At 39.0% G+C, this 20125-nt stretch overlaps 1 protein-coding gene across 1 annotated transcript in view; it reads left to right on the top strand.

Moving 5' to 3' along the window:
- LOC101539425 (T cell receptor alpha chain MC.7.G5-like) overlaps positions 1-20125 on the top strand; it is a 499205-nt gene that overhangs the window by 289575 nt on the left and 189505 nt on the right. The window contains exon 3 of the mRNA XM_055132607.1: positions 13155-13173. Within this exon, the coding sequence (XP_054988582.1) occupies positions 13155-13173 (19 nt within the window). The remainder of the gene's footprint in view (positions 1-13154; positions 13174-20125) is intronic.

The raw sequence follows: 20125 nt of genomic DNA, 5'->3' as shown, positions 1-20125 counted from the left end.
TACCTCAGGGCCAATCCCTGGCACTTCATGATCCCTTGAACAACACTGAGAATGATCCTAAGAGCACTGAGGCATGAGTATCCCCCAAGAATTCCTGGATATGCCCCCCCAAATAAATAGATTATTTTGGTCCTGTAATATCTGACTATAATATAAGACATCAAGAACCACTTGAGCAAGAGCCAGCTGAGCCTCTCTTAAGAATAACAGGTCATTTGGAAACACTTAAGTTTTGGGTAGCTTGATAAGTTTTGTAGAAAATTTTCTTTGACTCCTATTAAGGAAACAGCTGTCTCCGGTATAAGAATTAACAACCCTGCAGAGTCCAAAGTTGTGGGAACAATAAGCACAAATTCTTCATTGGCCACACAGAGTAATAATAGGTAAAGTAACTTCATCTCTTGACCCCCACAACCTACATATTCTTACTGTTGAGAGTACAGAGCCATAGAGGTCTCTATGTGTATATTTTGCCTTGAATTTCATCTTATAAAGATAGCACCCCATTCTTGTAAGGCATTGCCTCTTGGAATTTCAGCTCTAGAAGACCATTTCAGTGCTCTGTGAACTTGACTGTTTCCAGAAAGTGTGGTATTTTATTCAACCATGATCATAGGTCAACTCCTGCACCTTCTTTGCTACCAAGTGAATCCTAGGGTTGTATACAGTCTTATGTTGGATGTTTCTAGACGAGGATTTCCTAAGGCCATAGATAGTAATGCATTCTGAAGCTCTAAAGGCAGTAAAAGCAAACCCATGCCTGGTGTTGTTCTTCTCTTGAAATAATAAATCACTGGCTTTTCCAGAATGGAAGAAGTCTTATACAGTCAATTGCCTAAATGAGGTTGGTGACAAATTTAAGAAATAGTGCCAATGGGGCTGGATCAATAGCACAGCGGGTGGGGCATTTGCCTTGCACTCAGTCAACCCAGTTTCGATTCCCAGCATCTCATATGGTCCCCCGAGCACTGCCAGGGGTAATTCCTGAGTCCATGAACCAGGAGTAACTCCTGTGCAATGCCGGGTGTGACCCAAAAAAAAAAAATAGTGTCAAATCAGAATTCAGCTTTGATATCAGTTGCTGGTAAGATGGCAATTCATAGAAAGAAGTGGTTTTTTTTTAATGAATTATGAAGTGAAAATCCATCTTATTTGGCCTTGCATGTCCTCCACAGCCATTCCTGTATAGACACATTTTATAAGTTCATCAAGCTAGTTACAGTGAGCTGAGGATGGAAGCCATCTAGCATCAATTATTAGTTATTTTGTCTACTTGGTTATTCAGTGCTGGGGTTATTTTTTTCCTTACTTATTCCTGCCTCTTACCATATGAGTGCTTTCTGGTAGGCATTAAGATGTGATAGGAAAAATTTGACACTCCCTATCCACTGCCATATGCCCATCCACATGCTTGTACTCCAAATATCCTTGACTACAATCCTCCAACTTTTCCCCTTCCAGACCCTAACTTATTACTGTCTTTCAAAGTTATTACTGAATATTACTGTAATATAATTATTATATAGCTTTTGGCTTAAATGCACATATAGAGCAAATCTGTCTATAAATCAAGCTCATACTTTTTCTCCCTACTTTAGGTATCCATATGCCCTGCCCAATATAAGCATAAATGAGAGGTATGGAAGGGGCACTGGTGCAGTTGCAGTATGTTCTCTAGAAGTTTTAGGTAACCAACACATGCAATTTACTTGTGAACTCTGGTCTAAGCTGGGCTCAATCCTAGATGTGTCATTTCCATTTTATCATACAGCTAAACCCATTCAATTTAATGATATAGAGAATCCAAAAGACTATTTAATAAGGTTATGCCAATATTTTACATCTTTACATTAAGCAGTAATGCAAAGGGATAGGGTAAGACTTTAAGAACAATCCATGAAACAAAGCACTTTTCAGCAACCAATTACAGAGTTCGTGAAGAGGAGAATGAGGAACATCACTTCTACATACCCACAACCCAGCATCTGGTGATGGGCCTGGCATCACTGTGAGTCAATAGGGTCAAGAATCAGAAAGATTAATTGGCACAGACCTGAGGAAAGCAAGGTTAATGTGAGACCAATAGGTACGAGCACTCTGTCACTAATTCTGATCACAGTGATATTCTAAGAAGAATTGATAAGTGTTTTCACATGTCTTCTAAAGATCATGCAATTTTATCTTTTGAACAAATTTTAATACAGGATTGCATGTGGAAATGGAGTCTAAGAAACAAATGTCTGCTTAGCCTAGTTGGCAAGCACAATACGGCACTCCTAATATTCTTTCCTTATCTAAGATCCCAGAAGATCTTAGATAAGAATATAGTGAGAAAAAAAAAATCAAGAACTTTCTGGGGACTCCCTGCTGATCTTTTGGCCACCAGATCTGTGATTTGGGAGATTCCTGGAATAGGCAATGTGCCTCTCAAAGATGAGAACATCACTCTGGGTTTACCAGGAGACATTTTGGAGATGGTGAAACCAAAAGAAATACTATAGAGTTTAATGAATAAAAGACTCATTTCCTGTTTCCTATTCTGATTCTGTCTTCCAAGTCAATGTGAGCACCTAAAGGAGAATGATAGTTCCAAGACTATCCAAATATGTAGAGAACTTTATTCTGAATTGTTTTTACAGACAGTACTTGCCTTCATTTGGGGAATGAAGGAAAAAAGACGAAGGAGTGTCAGAATCATAAGGCAGGTAAGCAAAGGAGCTTACTTCCTCTTACACGTTCTAAGTATCCAGTTCACAGTGCCAAACTCCCACCTTGGCACAATAGTATGTTCTAATGAGCACATTTCTCCTGCCCTTAAATTCTATGCCATAAATGACCTTCATATGTACCCGGCTTGGCTATGCTGACCACAGTAAAAGAGACAGAGATTACCGAGGAAAATCAGCCGAAAAGGAAACTCATAATTGCCAGGAACCAGAGCAGTGACTCACAGCTTCAGTCAGACATATCTCCTTTCAAGGACAAATAATTTTTGCAGACTCCAGAGTTAACTACATTACTTTTAGCAAAACAGCATTTAAACACGTAGACGCATAAAATGGCATTTCAACTCTGTTTGTTGCTCTTATACCAACATCAGAAAAACACAAGTTAAACATGCACAAAATTTCAAAACCAATAAAATTCTAATGCTTTTAATTTAATATAATAAATGTTATTTTGCTGAAACTAAATCATCAATCTTGAAGCAAATAGATGACTATATATGTGTATGTGCATGAATCAGGGCTTTATCAATTTTATTCTTCTGAGTTTCTGAATAATTTTCATCATTGTTTTTCTTTGTTCAAAAATATATTTATATTGAATTGTTAATTAATTCACTTGATAGGCTAATCAATTCACAATGCAGCAACACTACATTATTAAAACAAATGTTTCTCAATTTTAATAAAGCATTTTCTACTACATAATTGCTGTTATATCTCTTTCTAATCAAATGTGGCTAAATGATTTATACAAAAGATGAACTCTATACAGAATAACCATGTGAGTGGTGAATAGAGTACTGATAGTGCATTGATTTAAAGCATCTAAAACAATCATTCTATTTTTCCCAAAATAGTCTCCTATTTTGGGAAAATTTCTATTTCAAATTGTATGACATTATTTGACCTTCACTTAATACTAATGTTATTAAAAGGACAGAGAAAGATACTGGGGTTTATGGCAGTATTTGCTATCAGATTTCATCATGAAGATAAGCTCCAACATGAATCAGTTGCAAAATATAAGAAATATATATTGCTTCCAACCTTGCATAACACAAGATTGATTTTCCCACAGGAAAAATGGGGGAACTCATATAGCTACAACTTTATAGCATATTCCTCTCATAATGTTGCTCTTTATTTTTTTTCTATTAAGTATAACATCTAGTATTTGCTCTTCTTTAATGATAAAACCTATCAAGGCAGTCATTTTGCTCTCTTTATGACCCTGAATTAGACCAAACATCAATTTAAATGTTACACATTTGAGCATACTTTTTTTAGCATGAATTTTGGTATCAAATCTTAATAAATGCCAGGGTTTTTAAAACTTGAAGATTTTAACTCATAAAGATATCATACAAATAATTAACACCTTTTACCATATTCTCATTAAAAAAATGTATAGACCTATATACAAAGAATGTCAGGTTACTTCCTTTGCAAGCTAAAATAATACCACCATGTGTTAGAAGTTAAAGCAATTTACAATACTTTTAGTTCACCAGCTGAAATTATATAAATCTTAACTTGAGCTTGGGAGAATACAACATTATAGATTTTGCTCATAATCTATGAGTTATTACTTTTTATATCACACCACTTCAATTTTATGTAATTATGCTTTCCAATTACCTGTTTTAGCAATTAAATACATTTTAATTCTCATAAAAACATGAATATCCATAAAAACTCAATATTAATTCTATTATAAATATAAATAACAACTAACTTTTAAATAATACATGTCACTATTATTATTTCCTTACAGATTTCCCTATAATTTCCTTTAAAATAGTGATAGTTTTGTCATTATCTTAAAAAAGAGGTTTCTAAAAAGAATACTGTTCAAAAGAAATACAAAACTGTAATAAAGAATAGAACACTATCTTTGGAACTAATAAAATTCATCAGCTATTTGCTAAGTTTTTCTACCATAAATTTAAATAATCCAAATTCTAATGTTTTTAAATCACAACCTATTGTCAATTTTAATACAGCATAATGTAACCTTGTCTTAATGGTCATTTTTTATAAAATTATAACTTTTCAATTCTCTAGCAAAGTATCTTATATAGCTCAGTGTGAAGAAGTGAGATGATTGCCTCTTTTCCATCGACTTCAGTAATTTAAAATTTCTCAACTTAATCAGTATATTCTGATTTTAGGATGAAAAATTTAAAATTTAAAATAGTAAATGTGTTAAAAGTAAATAACAAAATTAGCTATTTTGAGTACAATCTATAATAGAATTAATTGTAATATATTCTCTTAGTAATGAGGAATGTATGAGAGGCTGAGGTAATTTTCCTACCACAGCAAAAACATATATTCGAAATATTAACATTGAAAACAACACACCCTTTGACCTGATAAATAGAGGACCCCAGTCTTTGTGTCAGTCTTGTTGGAAAATAAAGTATGTGCAAGGAGCTGAGTGCAATGATTTTTAGTTACATCAAACTGTAAACAATAGTCATGTAGCAAGGATTGGCATCATAGGTATGCTCAGCGATATTCCTCAGTTAAAACAATAAAGTAAAGGCAGATGGAATAGAGAAGGGATCACTAAGAAAATGATGGCTGGAGGAATCAGTTGTTATGGAAGATGTGTGCCGAAAGTAGATAATGGAACAAACATGATGATCTCCCAGTGTCTGTGTTGCAAGCCATAATGCCCAGAAGTAGAGAGAGAGAGTATGGGGAATATTGTCTGCCATGGAGGCAGGGGGAGGGTGGGAAAGGGGGGGTATACCCGGGATATTGGTGGTGGGGAATGTGCACTGGTGGAAGGATGGGTGTTTGATCATTGTGAGATTGTAACCCAAACATAAAAGCTTGTGACTATCTCATGGTGATTCAATGAAAATTTTTTTAAAAAACCTATAAAGTAAAACAATACAAAATAAAAATAAATTTCTGAACAATATAGAAATTATGATGCCATTTATGTTAAAGTTCTGAAATAATATAGACCCTGAGTATTAACAATTAAAAAACTGAAAATGCTTTGAGGAGTTAGAATTATACAAGAGGAAGGGTAAGACTGAAAAGAGAATTTTAGTTTTAATTGCAATGTTTTAATTTTTATAATAATTCATTCAGGCACCTGAATAATTAAACTTTACAGGTTTTACATTTTCAAACTCTCTAATCCTGTACATTTGCATTCATATACACAGGCAAATTACAAAATCCACCTTTATTAGAGACTGATTATATGGCAGACACTTTCCTAAGCACTTTATATGCTTACACATACCTTGCATTTAAACTTAGCACTATGAAGTTAATTTCATTACCCTCATTTTATAATGAAACCATGCCTCAAAGGGATTAGGTAAACTGCCCCACATTCCCTGGGCCCATAAATTTACAGTCAGAATTGGAACTCAACTAGCCATCTAGGAACTAATTTTAACCACAATGCTATTTTGCATATTTTCACATAGCAATACACATATGTGTCAGTGTGTTTGCTCATACAAAGCTCTGTTGCCCAATGTTCTCTATATCTGATTCTCTGATGTCAACTGTTCATTAGTATCTTCTTTCTATAACTTTTTATAGTCCACTAAAGGATGATGGGCTAATGAATGGAGTTAGACAGTTACTAACGAGTTGAGTTGAGATAATATTCTTGCAATGTTGGTGTTCTGTACTTCCCCCCCCCTTATTTTCAAGGCCTGCAAGATACCTCTCCTTTTAAAAGCCTACAATACAGGGGGTGCAGGTGTGGGGGGAGGGGTGCAGAGCAATAGTATAGAGGATAGGCATTTCCCTTGCATGCAGCCAACCCAGGTTCGATCCCTGCCATCCTATATGGTCCCCTGAACACTGCCAATAATTACTGAGTACAGAGTCAGAAGTAACTTCAGAGCATCACTAGGTACGGTCCAAAAAGCAAAAAAAAATAAAATAAAAATTAAAAATTAAAAAAAATTACGGCCTGCAAGATAGAACCCAGATCCTTTTATTATCCCTGTTGGCTTTGTTTGGTATATTTACTAAGATTAAGCAATAATTCTACTCCATCTTTTCTCGCACTAAAAAGAGTTAACATAAAATAAAATTTAAAAAATCGTTTGTGGGGCTAGAGTGATAGCACAGAGGGTAGGGTGTTTGATTCCCAGCATCCCATATGGGTGCCTGAGCACCGCCAGGAGTAATTCCTGAGTGCAAAGCCAGGAGTAACCCCCGAGCATCTCCGGGTTATGACCCAAAAAGCAAAAAATAAAAATAAAAAATAAAAGAGCATTTGTTTTCCCAAATGACTTTGGGATGCTGATAGTGACTGGTGACACAACACCCTCATAGTTGAGTCTGTACGATGAAGAAAGTAAATGTTCTCATCAGTCCATCAGTGAAAAGTTGAACTTTCTAAATTAGAACAAGATTCTAACTTAAGGCCATTATTTGCCTTTTTAGTCCCTGCCAAAGACACTTCTTTCCTTGATTGTTATATTCTGGAAGCTAGATTATTGATCATGAACTTGCCTAGAGCATGGCACAGTAAATGACTCTAGAGAGCAGTAAATGACTGGTGGCGCTTCCCTAAGCTCTACCTATCCGTGCAAAATACCCAGCTCCCAACACAAACAGTTCTCTAGCAACTTAATTTTGCATTCATCCACAGCTTAGATAGCTCTCTCCTCTAGACAGTACTGACACAGTCTAACTCGTTATGTCCTTAGAAACGTAATGCTAGAGTCAAGGTGGCATCATTTTACTTATAGAAAAGGCAGTCATTGTGTCTCTCCTCCCTTCATATATAATTCAATTAGAAAAACTCAGTCTCTCGCCTTCTCGCCTGTGGAGTCTTATCACATTGAGGAAAAAATGGTACCATATGTCATACCCACCGGGAGTTCCTGCAGCAAACTAGCAGTGACTATTAAAGCAACTAATATAATCAGCCAATAACTCAAGCCCCAAGTTTTCCTTCCAGCACAATATTCCTCCTCCACCCAAATTCTGGCCCCTCCTTCTGAAACAGGATAAGAACAGAATTTCTCGTGTAAAGGCAGGAAAAATAACCCCATAATATATTTATACACATAAACCTAGTGTATAATTTTTTTAATTGCTTATTGTCTAAAAGCATTTTAAGTAAAAGATTAATGACAAATTTCATTTTAAAAAATGAGAGCTGGGGCTGGAGTGATAGCACAGCGGGTAGGGCGTTTGCCTTGCACGCGACCGACCCGGGTTCAAATCCCAGCATCCCATATGGTCCCCTGAGCACCGCCAGGAGTTATTCCTGAGTGCAGAGCCAGGAGTAACCCCTGTACAATGCCAGGTGTGACCCAAAAAGCAAAAAAAAAAATGAGAGCTGTCCATGGGCAGAGGAAGGCTGACCTTGGTGGTGGATTTGGAGTTGGAACATGGAGTGCCTGAAACTGCTATTAAAAGCTTTGCAAATTTAAAACCAAAAGAAAAAAATTGAACACAACATACACCAGGGATGAAGAGAAACAGCAAGGCTTTATCTGAAAATTCAAGGGTTAGGGTCAGAAAAGTTAAAACAGACGAATAGAAGAGTGTGAAATGACCCTGGAACTAGTCTCTCTGATTGACACTTGAATTGAACCTTGACTCTATCCCACAAACCCTGTTGCCATGGGAAACCCATGCCACTTTTTTGGACCTCAGTTTTGTGATATATAAAATAAGCATCAGATTGCTTTGTAGGTTGTTGTTTTAACAATTAGGAATTAAGTGGCATCTGTATCACTGTCATCCCATTGTTCATCGATTTGCTCGAGTGGGCACCAGTAACGTTTCCATTTGTCCCTGTCATGTGCCCGTGTAGCCCAGTGGTTTATCGGGGCCTCTTTAAGGGTCAGGGGAATGAGGACCATCGTTGTTACTGTTTTTGGCCTATCGAGTACTCCACAGGTAGCTTGCCAGGCTCTGCTGTGTGGCGGGAGTGGCATCTAATAAATATATTCACTTCCTGGGGCTACTGTAATAAACAGCTGTGAACTTGGTGGTTTGAAACCACTGTAGAAATTATTCTTTCAGATTTTTGGAGGCTAGAAGTCAACTTTTAGTCAAGTCATGTTTACTCTGAAGGATTGGGGGAAGGAATCTGCCTCATCTCTTCCATCTTCAAGAAGCTCCTGGCAATTCTGAGTGCAGCTGACTTCTAGTTGTACCTCTCTGGTCCCTACTCTACCATCACAGAGCCTTTTCCCTGTATAATCCAAATACCTCTCTTTTTGTGGAATCCTCCCCACAATTTCCTAACTCTAGAATGGCCTCATCTTAATTTCATTGCATGGGCAAAGAATCCTATTTCCAAATAAGATGACATTCACAGTGATTAGGAGTTGAATTCAACATATTTTTTTTTACATTTTTTATTAGTGAATCAACATGAGGTACAGTTACAAAAATGCAAAAACTTTTGTGTTTGCATTTCAGTCATACAGTGATCATTTACCCATCCCTCCAGCAGTGCCCATTCACCTCCACCAATGTTCCCAGTATCCCACCCACCACCCACACCCCAGCCCCCACCACCCCACCCTGCCTCTGAGGCAGGGAATTCCTTTTTTTCTCTCTCCTTTTGGGTGTTGTAATTTGCAACAGAGGTATTGAGAGGCCATCATGTTCGGTCTATAGTCTACTTTTGGCACTCATCTTTCAACCCAAATGGGTCCTCCCAACATCCTCTATTTGATGTTCCCTTCTCTATCTCAGCTGCCTTTCCCCCCCAGCATGTGAGACCAGTTTCCAAGCTGTGGAGTAGACCTCTTAGTCCTTATCTCTACTATTCTTGGGTGTTAGTCCCCCACTCTGTTACTTTATATTCCACAGATTAGTATGATCTTTCTATGTCTGTCTCTCTCTTTCTGTCTCATTTCACTTAACATGATACTTTCCATGTTGATCCACTTATATGCAAATTAAATGACTTCATCTTTTCTAACAGCTGCATAGTATTCCATTTTGTAGATGTACCAAAGTTTCTTTAACCAGTCATCTATTTTTGGACACTCGGGTTTTTTCCAAATTTTGGCTATAGTAAACAGTGCTGTAATGAACATACAAATACAGATGTCATTTCTACTATACCTTTTTGCCTCTTCGGGATATATTCCCAGGAGTGATATTGCTGGGTCAAATGGGAGCTCATGGAAACAACCCGAGTGCCCTAAAACAGATGACTGGTTAAAGAAACTTTGGTACACTTACACAATGGAATATTATGCAGCTGTTAGGAGAGATAAAGTCATGAAATTTGCTTATAAATGGATAGACATGGAGAGCATCATGCTAAGTGAAATGAGTCAGAAAGAGAGGGACAGACATAGAAGGACTGCACTCATTTGTGGAGTATAGAATAATATCACAGTAGGCTGACACCCAAGAACAGTAGATACAAGGGCCAGGAGGGTTGCCCCATAGCTGGAAGCCTGCTTCATGAGCAGAGGGGAGAAGGCATATGGAACAGAGAAGGGATCACTAAGAAAATGATGTCTGGAGGAACCAGTTGGGATGGGAGATGCGTGCCTAAAGTAGATAATGGAACAAACATGATAACCTCTCAGTGTCTGTGTTGCAAGCCATAATGCCCAAAAGGAGAGAGAGAGAGTATGGGGAATATTGTCTGCCATGGAGGCAGGGGGAGGGTGGGAAAGGAGGAGTATACCCAGGATATCGGTAGTGGAGAATGTGCACTGGTAGAGGAATGGGTGTTTGATCATTTTGAGATTGTAACCCAAACATAAAAGCTTGTAACTATCTCACAGCGATTCAATAAATTTTTTTAAATGAGAGCTCAATTTCTAATTTTTTGAGAATCATCCATATTATTTTCCAAAAGGGCTGAATCAGTATGAATTCCCACCAGCAGTAAATGAGAGTCCCTTTCTCCCCACATCCACTCCAACACCAGTTGGTTTTGTTCTTTTGGATGTGGGCCAGTCTCTGTGGTGTGAAATGATATCTCATTGCTGTTTTAATCTGCATCTCCCTGATGATTAGTGATGTATAACATTTTCTCATGTGTCTTTTAGCCATTCAGACTTCTTCATGAAATTTCTGTTCATTTACACCTCCCCCCCCATTTTCTGATGGGGTTGGATGTTTTCTTCTTGTCGAGTTTAACCAGTGCCTTGTATATTCTTGATACCAACCCCTTATCAGATGGGTATTGGATGAATATCCTTTCCCATATTGTAGACTGTCTTTCTATTCTGGTCACTGTTTCTTTTGAGGTGCAGAAGCTTCTTAGTTTAAGATAGTCCCATTTGTTTATCTCTGTTTTCACTTGCTTGACCTGTGACATGTCATCTTTGAAGATACTGTTAGCTTCAACATTGTGGAGGGTTTTGCCAACCTTGTCTTCAATGTACCTTACGGATTCTGGTCTGATGTTGAGGTCTTTAATGCATTTTGATCTCACTTTTGTGCATGGTGTTATGTCGAGGTCTAAGCACTTTCTTTTGCCTATAGTTGTCCAGTTTTGCCAGCATCATTTGTTAAAGAGCCTTTCCTTGCTCCACTTCACATCTCTTGTTCCCTTATCAAAGATTAGATGATCATACATTTGGGGTTGTGTGTAGGGATATTCCACCCTGTTCCATTGGTCTGTTGCTCTGCCTTTGTTCCAGTACCATGCTGTTTTAATTATTGCCACTTTGTAGTAGAGTTTGAGTTTGGGGAGGGTGATGCCTTCCATCGTCTTTTTCCCAAGAATTGCTTTAGCTATTCGTCGGAGTTTATTGTTCCATATGAATTTCAGGAGTGTTTGATCCATTTCTTTGAAGAATTTCATGGGTATCCTTATAGGGATTGCATTGAATCTGTACAGTGCTTTGGGGAGTATTGCCATTTTGACAATGTTAATTCTTCCTATCCATGAGCAGGGAATATGTTTCCATTTCCTTGTGTCCTCTTTTATTTCGTGGAATAGCGTTTTGTAATTTTCTTTGTAGAAATCCTTTACCTCCTTGGTTAGGCTGATTCTGAGGTACTTGATTTTCTGGGGCACAATTGTGAAGGGGATTGGTTTTTTTATGTCACCTTCCTCTGTCTCGCTATTTGCATATAGGAAGGCCATGGATTTGGGGGTATTGATTTTATAGCCTGTGACTTTACTATACAAGTATATTGTTTCTAAGAATTTCTTAGTAGAGGTTTTAGGATTCTCTAGATATAGAATCATGTCATCTGCGAATAGTGAGAGCTGGATTTCTTCCTTTCCTATCTGGATGCCATAATGCCAATTTTCTTGCCTAATTGCTATTGCAAGTACTTCCAGTACTATGTTGAACAGAAGTGGTGAGAGTGGGCATCTTTATCTTGTCCCTGATCTTAGAGGGAAGGCCCTTAGTTTTTCTCCATTGAGAAAATGGAGAATGCTTGCCGTGGGTTTGTGGTAGATGGTTTTGACTATCTTGAGGAAAGTTTCTTCTAAACCCATTTTGGTGAGAGTTTTCATCATAGATGGTTGTTGGTTCTTGTCAAATGTTTTCTCTTCATCTATTAAAATGATCATATGGTTTTTATCTTTAGTTTTGTTAATATGATGGATGATGTTGATTGATTTCCGAATGTTAAAGCATCCTTGCATTCCCAGGATGAATCCCACTTGGCCATGGTGTATTGCCTTTTTGATGAGTTGTTGAATTCTTTTTGCTAATATTTTATTGAGAATCTTCGCATCTATGTTCATCAGGGATATTGGCCTGTAGTTTTCCTTTTTTGTGGTGTCTTTGTTTGCTTTTGGTATTAGGGAGATATGAGCTTCATATAAACTGTTTGGGAGAGTTTCTGTTTCTTCAATTTCCTGGAAAAGCTTGAGAAGAACTGGCAATAGGTCCTCTTTAAATTTTGGAAGAATTCACTAGTGAATCCATCTGGACCTGGGCTTTTGTTTTGGGGAAGACTTTTGATTACAGTTTCAATTTCCTTGATATTAACAGGACTATTCAGGTATTCCAGGTCTTCTTGATTCAGCCTTGGGAGATTATAGAAATCCGGGAACTTATCCATTTATTCTAGGTTCTCTTGTTTCATGGCATACAGACTTTCAAAGAACTCTCTGATGATCTTTTGAGTTTATTTGGCTTCTATTGTGATATCCCCCTTTTCATTTCTGATTCGGTTTATTATGATTCTCTCTCTCTCTTTCTTTGTGAGTCTCGCTAGTGGTTTATCAATTTGTTTATTTTCTTGAAGAACCAGCTCTTGACTTCATTGATTTTTCAGATTGTCTTTCGGGTTTCCAGTCTTTTGTCGTTGATTTCTGCTCTAAGTTTTATTATTTCTTTCCTCTGCCTGATTTGGGCTCCTTTCATTTTTCCTTTTCTAAAATATTGAGCTGTGAAGTGAAGTTATTTATGTGGGCACTTTCTTCTTTCCTGAGTAATGTTTGCAGAGCTATAAATTTTCCCCTTAACACTGCTTTAGCTGCATCTCACAGGTTCTGGTAGCTCATGTCTTTGTTATCATTTGTTTTCAGGTACCTTTTGATTTCTTCCTTATTTCCTTCCTGACCCACTCATTATTCATCATTGAGTTGTTTAATTTCCAGGTGTTTGATTTGGTTTTCTGCATCTGTACATGATTAATTTCTATCTTCAGTGCATCATGGTCTGAAAAGATAATGGATACAATGTATATCTTCCTGATTCTGTTGAGGTATGTTTTGTGGCCAGCACATGGTCTATTCTGGAAAATATTCCATGTGCACTGGAAAAGAATGCGTATTCTTTTTCTTTTGGGGGGAGGATATAAAGTCCTGTATAGATTTATTGTCCCTCTCTCTTCTATTTCTTCCTTCAAAGCCAGTATTTCCTTGGTGAGTTTTAATCTTCTTGATCTATCCAGAGGTGATAGGGCAGTCCTGAAGTCTCCAACTACTTTTGTGTTGCTCGCAATGTCCTTCTTAAGGTCTGTTAACACTTGTTGTAGGTATTTAGCTGATCCCTCATTGGGTGAGTACACGTTTAGGAGTGTGATTTCTTCCTGCTGTACATACCCTTTGATTAATAAAAAAATGGCCTTCACTGTCCCTTCTAATCCTTTTCAACCTGAAATCTATGTTGTCCAATACTAGCAAAGTCACCCCAGCTTTTTTTTGTTGTTTTTTGGGTCACACCCAGCGATGCACAGGGGTTACTCCTGGCTCTGCACTCAGGAGTTACCCCTGGCAGTGCTCAGGAGACCATATGGGATGCTGGGAATTGAACCCGGGTCGGCCACATGCAAAGAAAATGCCCTACCCACTGTGCTATTGCTCCAGCCCCCACCCCAGCTTTTTTGAGGGAGTTATTTGCTTGCAGGATTGTTTTCCGCCCTTTGATGGGAAACAATCCTGCAAGTCTGTGTTTGTTCTGACTGTTCAGATGTGTTTCTTGTAGGCAGCAGAATATTGTGTTCAGTCATCATTCAACATCTTTGGGGAGAAATTCCATTCAAAGATGAAACAAAGAGCCATAAACATTCATCTTGAATTTCTGCCTCACCCAAAATAGCTAATAAAAGAGAATTTCTTTGCCAATAATTTCTGAACAAAATAAAATTATGAAATATGTTTCTATGAATATACATCCACTGAACAAACCTTTAGATTGGTAAATCCTGTTCACTAAGAGCAGAAAATACCAGAGAAAGTGTAAAGATGCTCTTGTGGGAATAAAATCATCCTAAACTTTTCCGGCCCTGCGCAAGATCGACCCCGGAGGCAACTGAACCACTTTGGACACGAGCGGCGCCCCCAAAATGCCTCCAAACTGTGTGCTCAGAGCTTCTGGCCCAGGCGCTGCCAGCGAGTGATGCAATTACCAAAAGAATTTTCCCTGAACTTCATATAGAAATCCATATAGCTATCGCAGCCGCGCAAGCTAATATCTTTTGATTGTTTGATTGTCAGCAACGTGTAAATGTTCCTTTTTAGCAGGGCTTACCGTGGGGGGAAACTCCAAACAATAGTACTGAGTTTTTTGTTGAAGGGTAAAAGATTGTAACGATAGAATTTTAGGCAGATTTTTCCCTGGACTTTATATAGAAACACAAAACTGCGCGGCCTCGGCAGCCTAATGTCATCTAATCATCAGCAATATGAAATGGCTCCTTTGTAATGGGTTGGACTTTGGGGGGACCATAATAGGGTTAAAGTTTGTAGCGACGTGTAATTTCTGGTTGTACTTTCCCTGGACTTTATACAGAAATTCAAAGCCGCGAGGCCGCTGCCATGGCCGCACAACCTATTGTCATTTAATCATCACCAATATGAAATGGTTCCTTCTTAATGGGTCGGACTTTGGTGGGAAATCCTAACAAGAATAGTAAGTCTTTTGCTGAAATATTGAAGGCTACCAAAGTGGTAGCCATCTCTATAGACTGAACTAAGCCATATCCCCAAGCCGGCTGAGAAGAAATATCCTTCTTTCTCGGGAAGAAACGCGGCGTGGCGTTAACCATAGTATGATGTCCATTAAGCTGACACGGACCTGGTGGCGTGGGAATGGGATACAAGGGAATAAATTATTATGTACTTGGAACAGCGGGACGCTGGTGGAATCTCGAGCCGGGGCCGATACCAGCATATTACCTTTGGTTCCAGAAACTGCTTGCAGACATTCTACCAGACTATCAACTAAGCCAGAGCCCCACGCAGGCTGATGACGGGAAATAACCATCTTTTTTGGTTTGTTTTCCCTTTGTCAGGCAGTGTGGTGATTACTAAACAGGCGTGATCTCGGTGGCTCGGGACGAGGGAGGGAAAAATAGAAAAGTTATGTAACAAACAGCGGGACTTAATATCGCTACATTCTCAGCAATGGAGAGCCATCAAATGCTTCCTTGACAGTGGGACTGTCTTTTCTTTTTTGGGGGAAACCCTAGCAACAATAGTGAGTTATGTGTTGAGACATGGACTGTAACCAAGATAAAGCGTAAACGAAGTGAAACTTATCACTTACAAGGGCGGGGACTGGGGGGGCGGGAGGGGCGGGAGGTTTAATGGGGTAGTTGGTGATAGAATATGGGCTCGGGTGAAGGGAAGGGTGTTTGAGTATTGTATAACTGACATAATCCTGAGAACTATGTAACCCTCCACATGGTGATTCAATAAAATTTAAATTAAAAAAAATAAAATCATCCTAAAGACTAAAATATGCCTCCTGCCTTAAGATCCACGAATCATTATCCTTTCACCACCAAGAGGAACAGTGAGAAGAGGTGATTGGCAGCAGCAAACTGATATTGTTACCATAATCCTGCAAAGAAAGTTAGAAATTGTGACATCCACAAGTCTCAACTCTACTATCCCATACTCTAATAAAGTGAGGAGTGAACTTCTGTTCACTTAAAAACTTCTGTGTTATCCATATCTCTGTTATCCACATCCTCTGGGGCTCTGAGGAGCTCCTCCTAGTTGACCTAGGGAAGCACCTTGAGGACTTGGGTTTTAGAGAACCCAGGAGTCTAACACTACATGAGGACCAAGCTCTATAGTACAGAAATTTTGGACCCTTTGAAAACACTTTAGGACTTTCAAATAATTAGTTGGTCCCTGGGCTGTCTCATAACTTTAATATTTACACTATGACAAAGTGAAAGAACTCATTAGTGTTCGAGCCAAAGCAATATCATTCTCTTTATTCATTCCAATGAACTTATTTTACATTAGCAAGGAAAAGCCAGAGAGGTAGAAGCCCATAGGGTATTACTTGCCAGCCAAAGCAGAGCTCAAATGAAAATAAATTTGAAAAGAATGAGATAGGGACCCTGTGAGAATTTTTTTTCAATATCCGATTTCCAGAAAGCAAGGTCCAAATAAGTGACTTTCCAACATGTTCCCAAACTTTCCACAATGCTCAGAGGTGCCCACTCAGTTCTCCAAATACGTGACCTCGGAGACAAGGGAGCAATATGATGGCAGCAAGGCAATGAGGCCAACCACCATGAAAATATTTCCAAACTACTACATCCTCAAAAAGCTGACTCTCTCTCTCCTTCTCTCTCTCTCGCTCTCTCTCTCTCACACACACACACACATGCATACAGACACACACACAGACACACACCAGCTCTTTGCAATAAAAAAATGTTTTGATTAAAGTAACATTGCACTGTAATATTATATCACTGTTAACCGCAGCACATTAGCTGCATTCTCTCAGAGATGGGTGAACACCTCCAATGATAAATGGTGAAATCTCCCACTTTATTCCCAGCAGAGGACATCATGGTTCCACAAAGAATCCAGTCAGGCTCGTGTTCCCTCTCAGTAGACTGGTGTGAGCTCTCACCTCTGGGACCAGTTGAGATCTTCAAGAGGTTGGTGATTACACTTAGCAACAGGGCAGGATTGTCCATGACACCACCAAAAGTGATATCATTCAGGATTATGGGTCTTTCAACTATGTTTATAAACCCAGTGTTACAGCTTATAGGGCCTTTCGCTCTTTCTGACATACACTGATGCAGACAGCCTGGTAGAGGCCAACAAGAATTTCTGAGGATCTTACAGAATTCTGAAAAAACTCTACTATGAAAGGAATTCTCCTCCACGGGACAATTCTGCCCTGTGATTCTGAGCTCAGAGGACAGTGCCATGCATGAGGCCTGTGGCGGAGAGTAAGTATCTCCCTTCTCAAATTCCAGGAAATTGGAGAGGAGCAGTAATGCTGTTTCCATAAAAGGTTTTCTCTAGCATTCAAATTTGAGCATGATTTGCATTTAAAATTTCCTATAATTTCTCATTTCCAGTCAAGAAGGTCTTACCTACAAGTTAGTCACTCACCTGGTAGAATTTCACACACACACACACACACACACACACACACACACACACACACCACAAGCACACACACACAACAATTTGTATTCCCACCAACGTGTTGTGAGATCTGAAATAAGAAGTGGATAATAGTCCATTAGTCACCTTTGAAGTTCAGCTATTAAAGGTTCAGGTTCAAATGTGTTATTTGGAGAATGGCATAAAGAACTTTCCTCGACTATTGATACCCCAATAATGTTGAAATACCTGACCAAGAATTTGGGGTTATTATCAGCCTGCCAATAAATTATTCACTTTACATTATTATATTTAATATATGAAACTGGAAACTCCTTAGAACCTTTTAAGGTGATGTGAACATATATAGACAAGATCATTTTGATTTAATGTATATATGACAGATCCTTGTTATATTATTAAGGTAAATCAGTTTGAGGATATAGTTTAACCTTTGAGTTTACTTTCAGCGAGGGGAGTTATCTCAGAAATAGATCATTAACATAAGTCCCCTCAGACCAGTTGAGTGTATGACACAGTGTTAGCTGTAAATAGCAAAGGAAGAATAGAAAGACCTATATTTGACTATTTTTCTGCTACTTTCAAGTTTCCTGACCGTGGCAAGCTACTTAAGCTCAGTGAGCTTCCATTTCCTATGTTATAACACCAAAATATAGGAAATAAAGCACGCTATAAACCTCATTCAGGTATCCCCCATTAAAGAATCTCTTCCATCTTCCCCCATTCACACCAGTAGGCTATTGGAGTCAGTTTAGAAGCCTCACCAGAACAATTCTCTGAGTCACTGTTGGCTCTTAGCTTGAGTCTTTGCACATCTGTCTATTGGTGCTTGCTCACAATATCACTGATTTCATGCTCACTTTTCAAAGAAGAAGGGAGGAGCTTACAGTGCTTTTGTGCTGTCCATATGTCTGCCTTGCATGTAAGAGCTGCTTGTCGATGCTGAATTAAAGTTTCAAGAGGGTACGTTTCATAGTTTCTAAGAGAGAACCACACTCAAATAGGGTTTAGTCGTTAATTCTGTATTCGTGGTGCCATAATAAAGAAGATTTCTTACCAATGACACATCTTCTCAAAGAGAAAGTCACCAACTCCCACATTCCGCAAAAAACAAAATCAAAGTGCAAACCACTGTAAACCACAGTGTTTAAAGTGGGGCGAGGGTGGGGTGAAAAACAGCACTAAAAAAGAAACTGGGACTAAAACACTGCACCAGGACTAAATTCTGTTTGTCAGCCAGGGTGAGTTGTGGAGCCCTCCAGAAGGAAACCTCTCTGTGGCTCCCTCATTTTTTACTTTGGGAAAATCAAATTGGGCTGCGCACCCCAGTCAGCTTCCAAAAGAAAACAGATTGCAAAAGGGCAGGCAGTATGCTGCCTGAGCAAACTGTATAAAACAATGAAGCGATGGGCCTTTCAGAGAGGGAGTTTGGCCTTTCAGGACTGAGATTGATTTCTAGCTGATCATATAGTATAAGCCCTTTATGTCATGAACAAGGACATATGAAGCCAAGAGGTTAATGGTTTGCCTTTAATCCCAGATGAGAAGGTAAGATTAAAGCTGGGGATTGCTATGCATGACTCAGACCCCCAAGTAGCAACAGAATTTCATTCCGTGAAAATAGGAAAACTGATCTGACCTTAAAAGCCTGGAAATTCCCCAATTATGTACCAATAGATGATAAAATGCTCAAAGACTGAAAGTCAACAGAAAGGTCTACACATTTCCAAAATGCCACCCTCATAGAAGATTTGTACAATTGGTGGTGGAAAATGTACGCTGGTGAACATTTTCAGGTGTTGGAACATTATATGACTAAAATCCAATCACGAACAACTTTGTAACTGTGTATCTCAATGGGATTCAATTAAAAATAAAGAAATAAAGATTTCAAAATGACTTGTCGAACTGAGATTGTTCTCCTTTCTTTTCAAAAGTGATGGGGCCAATACATGTGTTGTAGTAAATGTACAATCTACAGGCTTTGGTGATTTCCGTAGAGGTCTCCATCCTTTCAAAAGCTGTGCCTGAATCAGACTCTCTTACCCTAGCCCTTGCCTTAGGGATGGTGCTGGTCTCTGGTTTGGGTTCCGTGGCCTCTTTCTGCCTCACAAACATTAGCATTTATTCTCTAATTTGTTCAAAACCAAGCAAAGTCCATAATCATGGAGCAAATTCCCACTGAGCCTCTGGGGAGGACCCAAGGCTGAGGAGTCCTGAGGGAGTGGGACTCTCAGCTGACTCTGTCCCATCACTCTCTTTTGGGGGGCTGGGAGTCCCCAACCTCTCATGACCCACGTGATGGCAGGGGACTTCTATGCCTGTGAGCACTGAGTCAGGATCCCATGAGAGACTGGTTCCCAGCAAGCTACCCTGTGGAGCAGGAAGGGAAGAAGGGTCTGAGCAGAAGTTCCCCTGCCATGGCTTTTACTCAGCCTGGTCTAGCCTGATAGAGGATAAAGAGCAACCATCGCAGGGGGAGCTATGACACTGACCAGTTCTGGCCCCTTGCACAATCAGTGAAGCTGGCTGAACAGTCTGTCCCTTGCACCCTGCCCCATTCCCTAACCTCCTGCTAGAACTGGAAGCTAGTGAGGCCATGTGGGGAACCTGG

This window comes from Sorex araneus, chromosome 3 (genome assembly GCF_027595985.1).
Source record: "Sorex araneus isolate mSorAra2 chromosome 3, mSorAra2.pri, whole genome shotgun sequence".
Classification (NCBI taxonomy): domain Eukaryota; kingdom Metazoa; phylum Chordata; class Mammalia; order Eulipotyphla; family Soricidae; genus Sorex; species Sorex araneus.
This window is presented reverse-complemented; position numbering and strand designations above follow the sequence as displayed.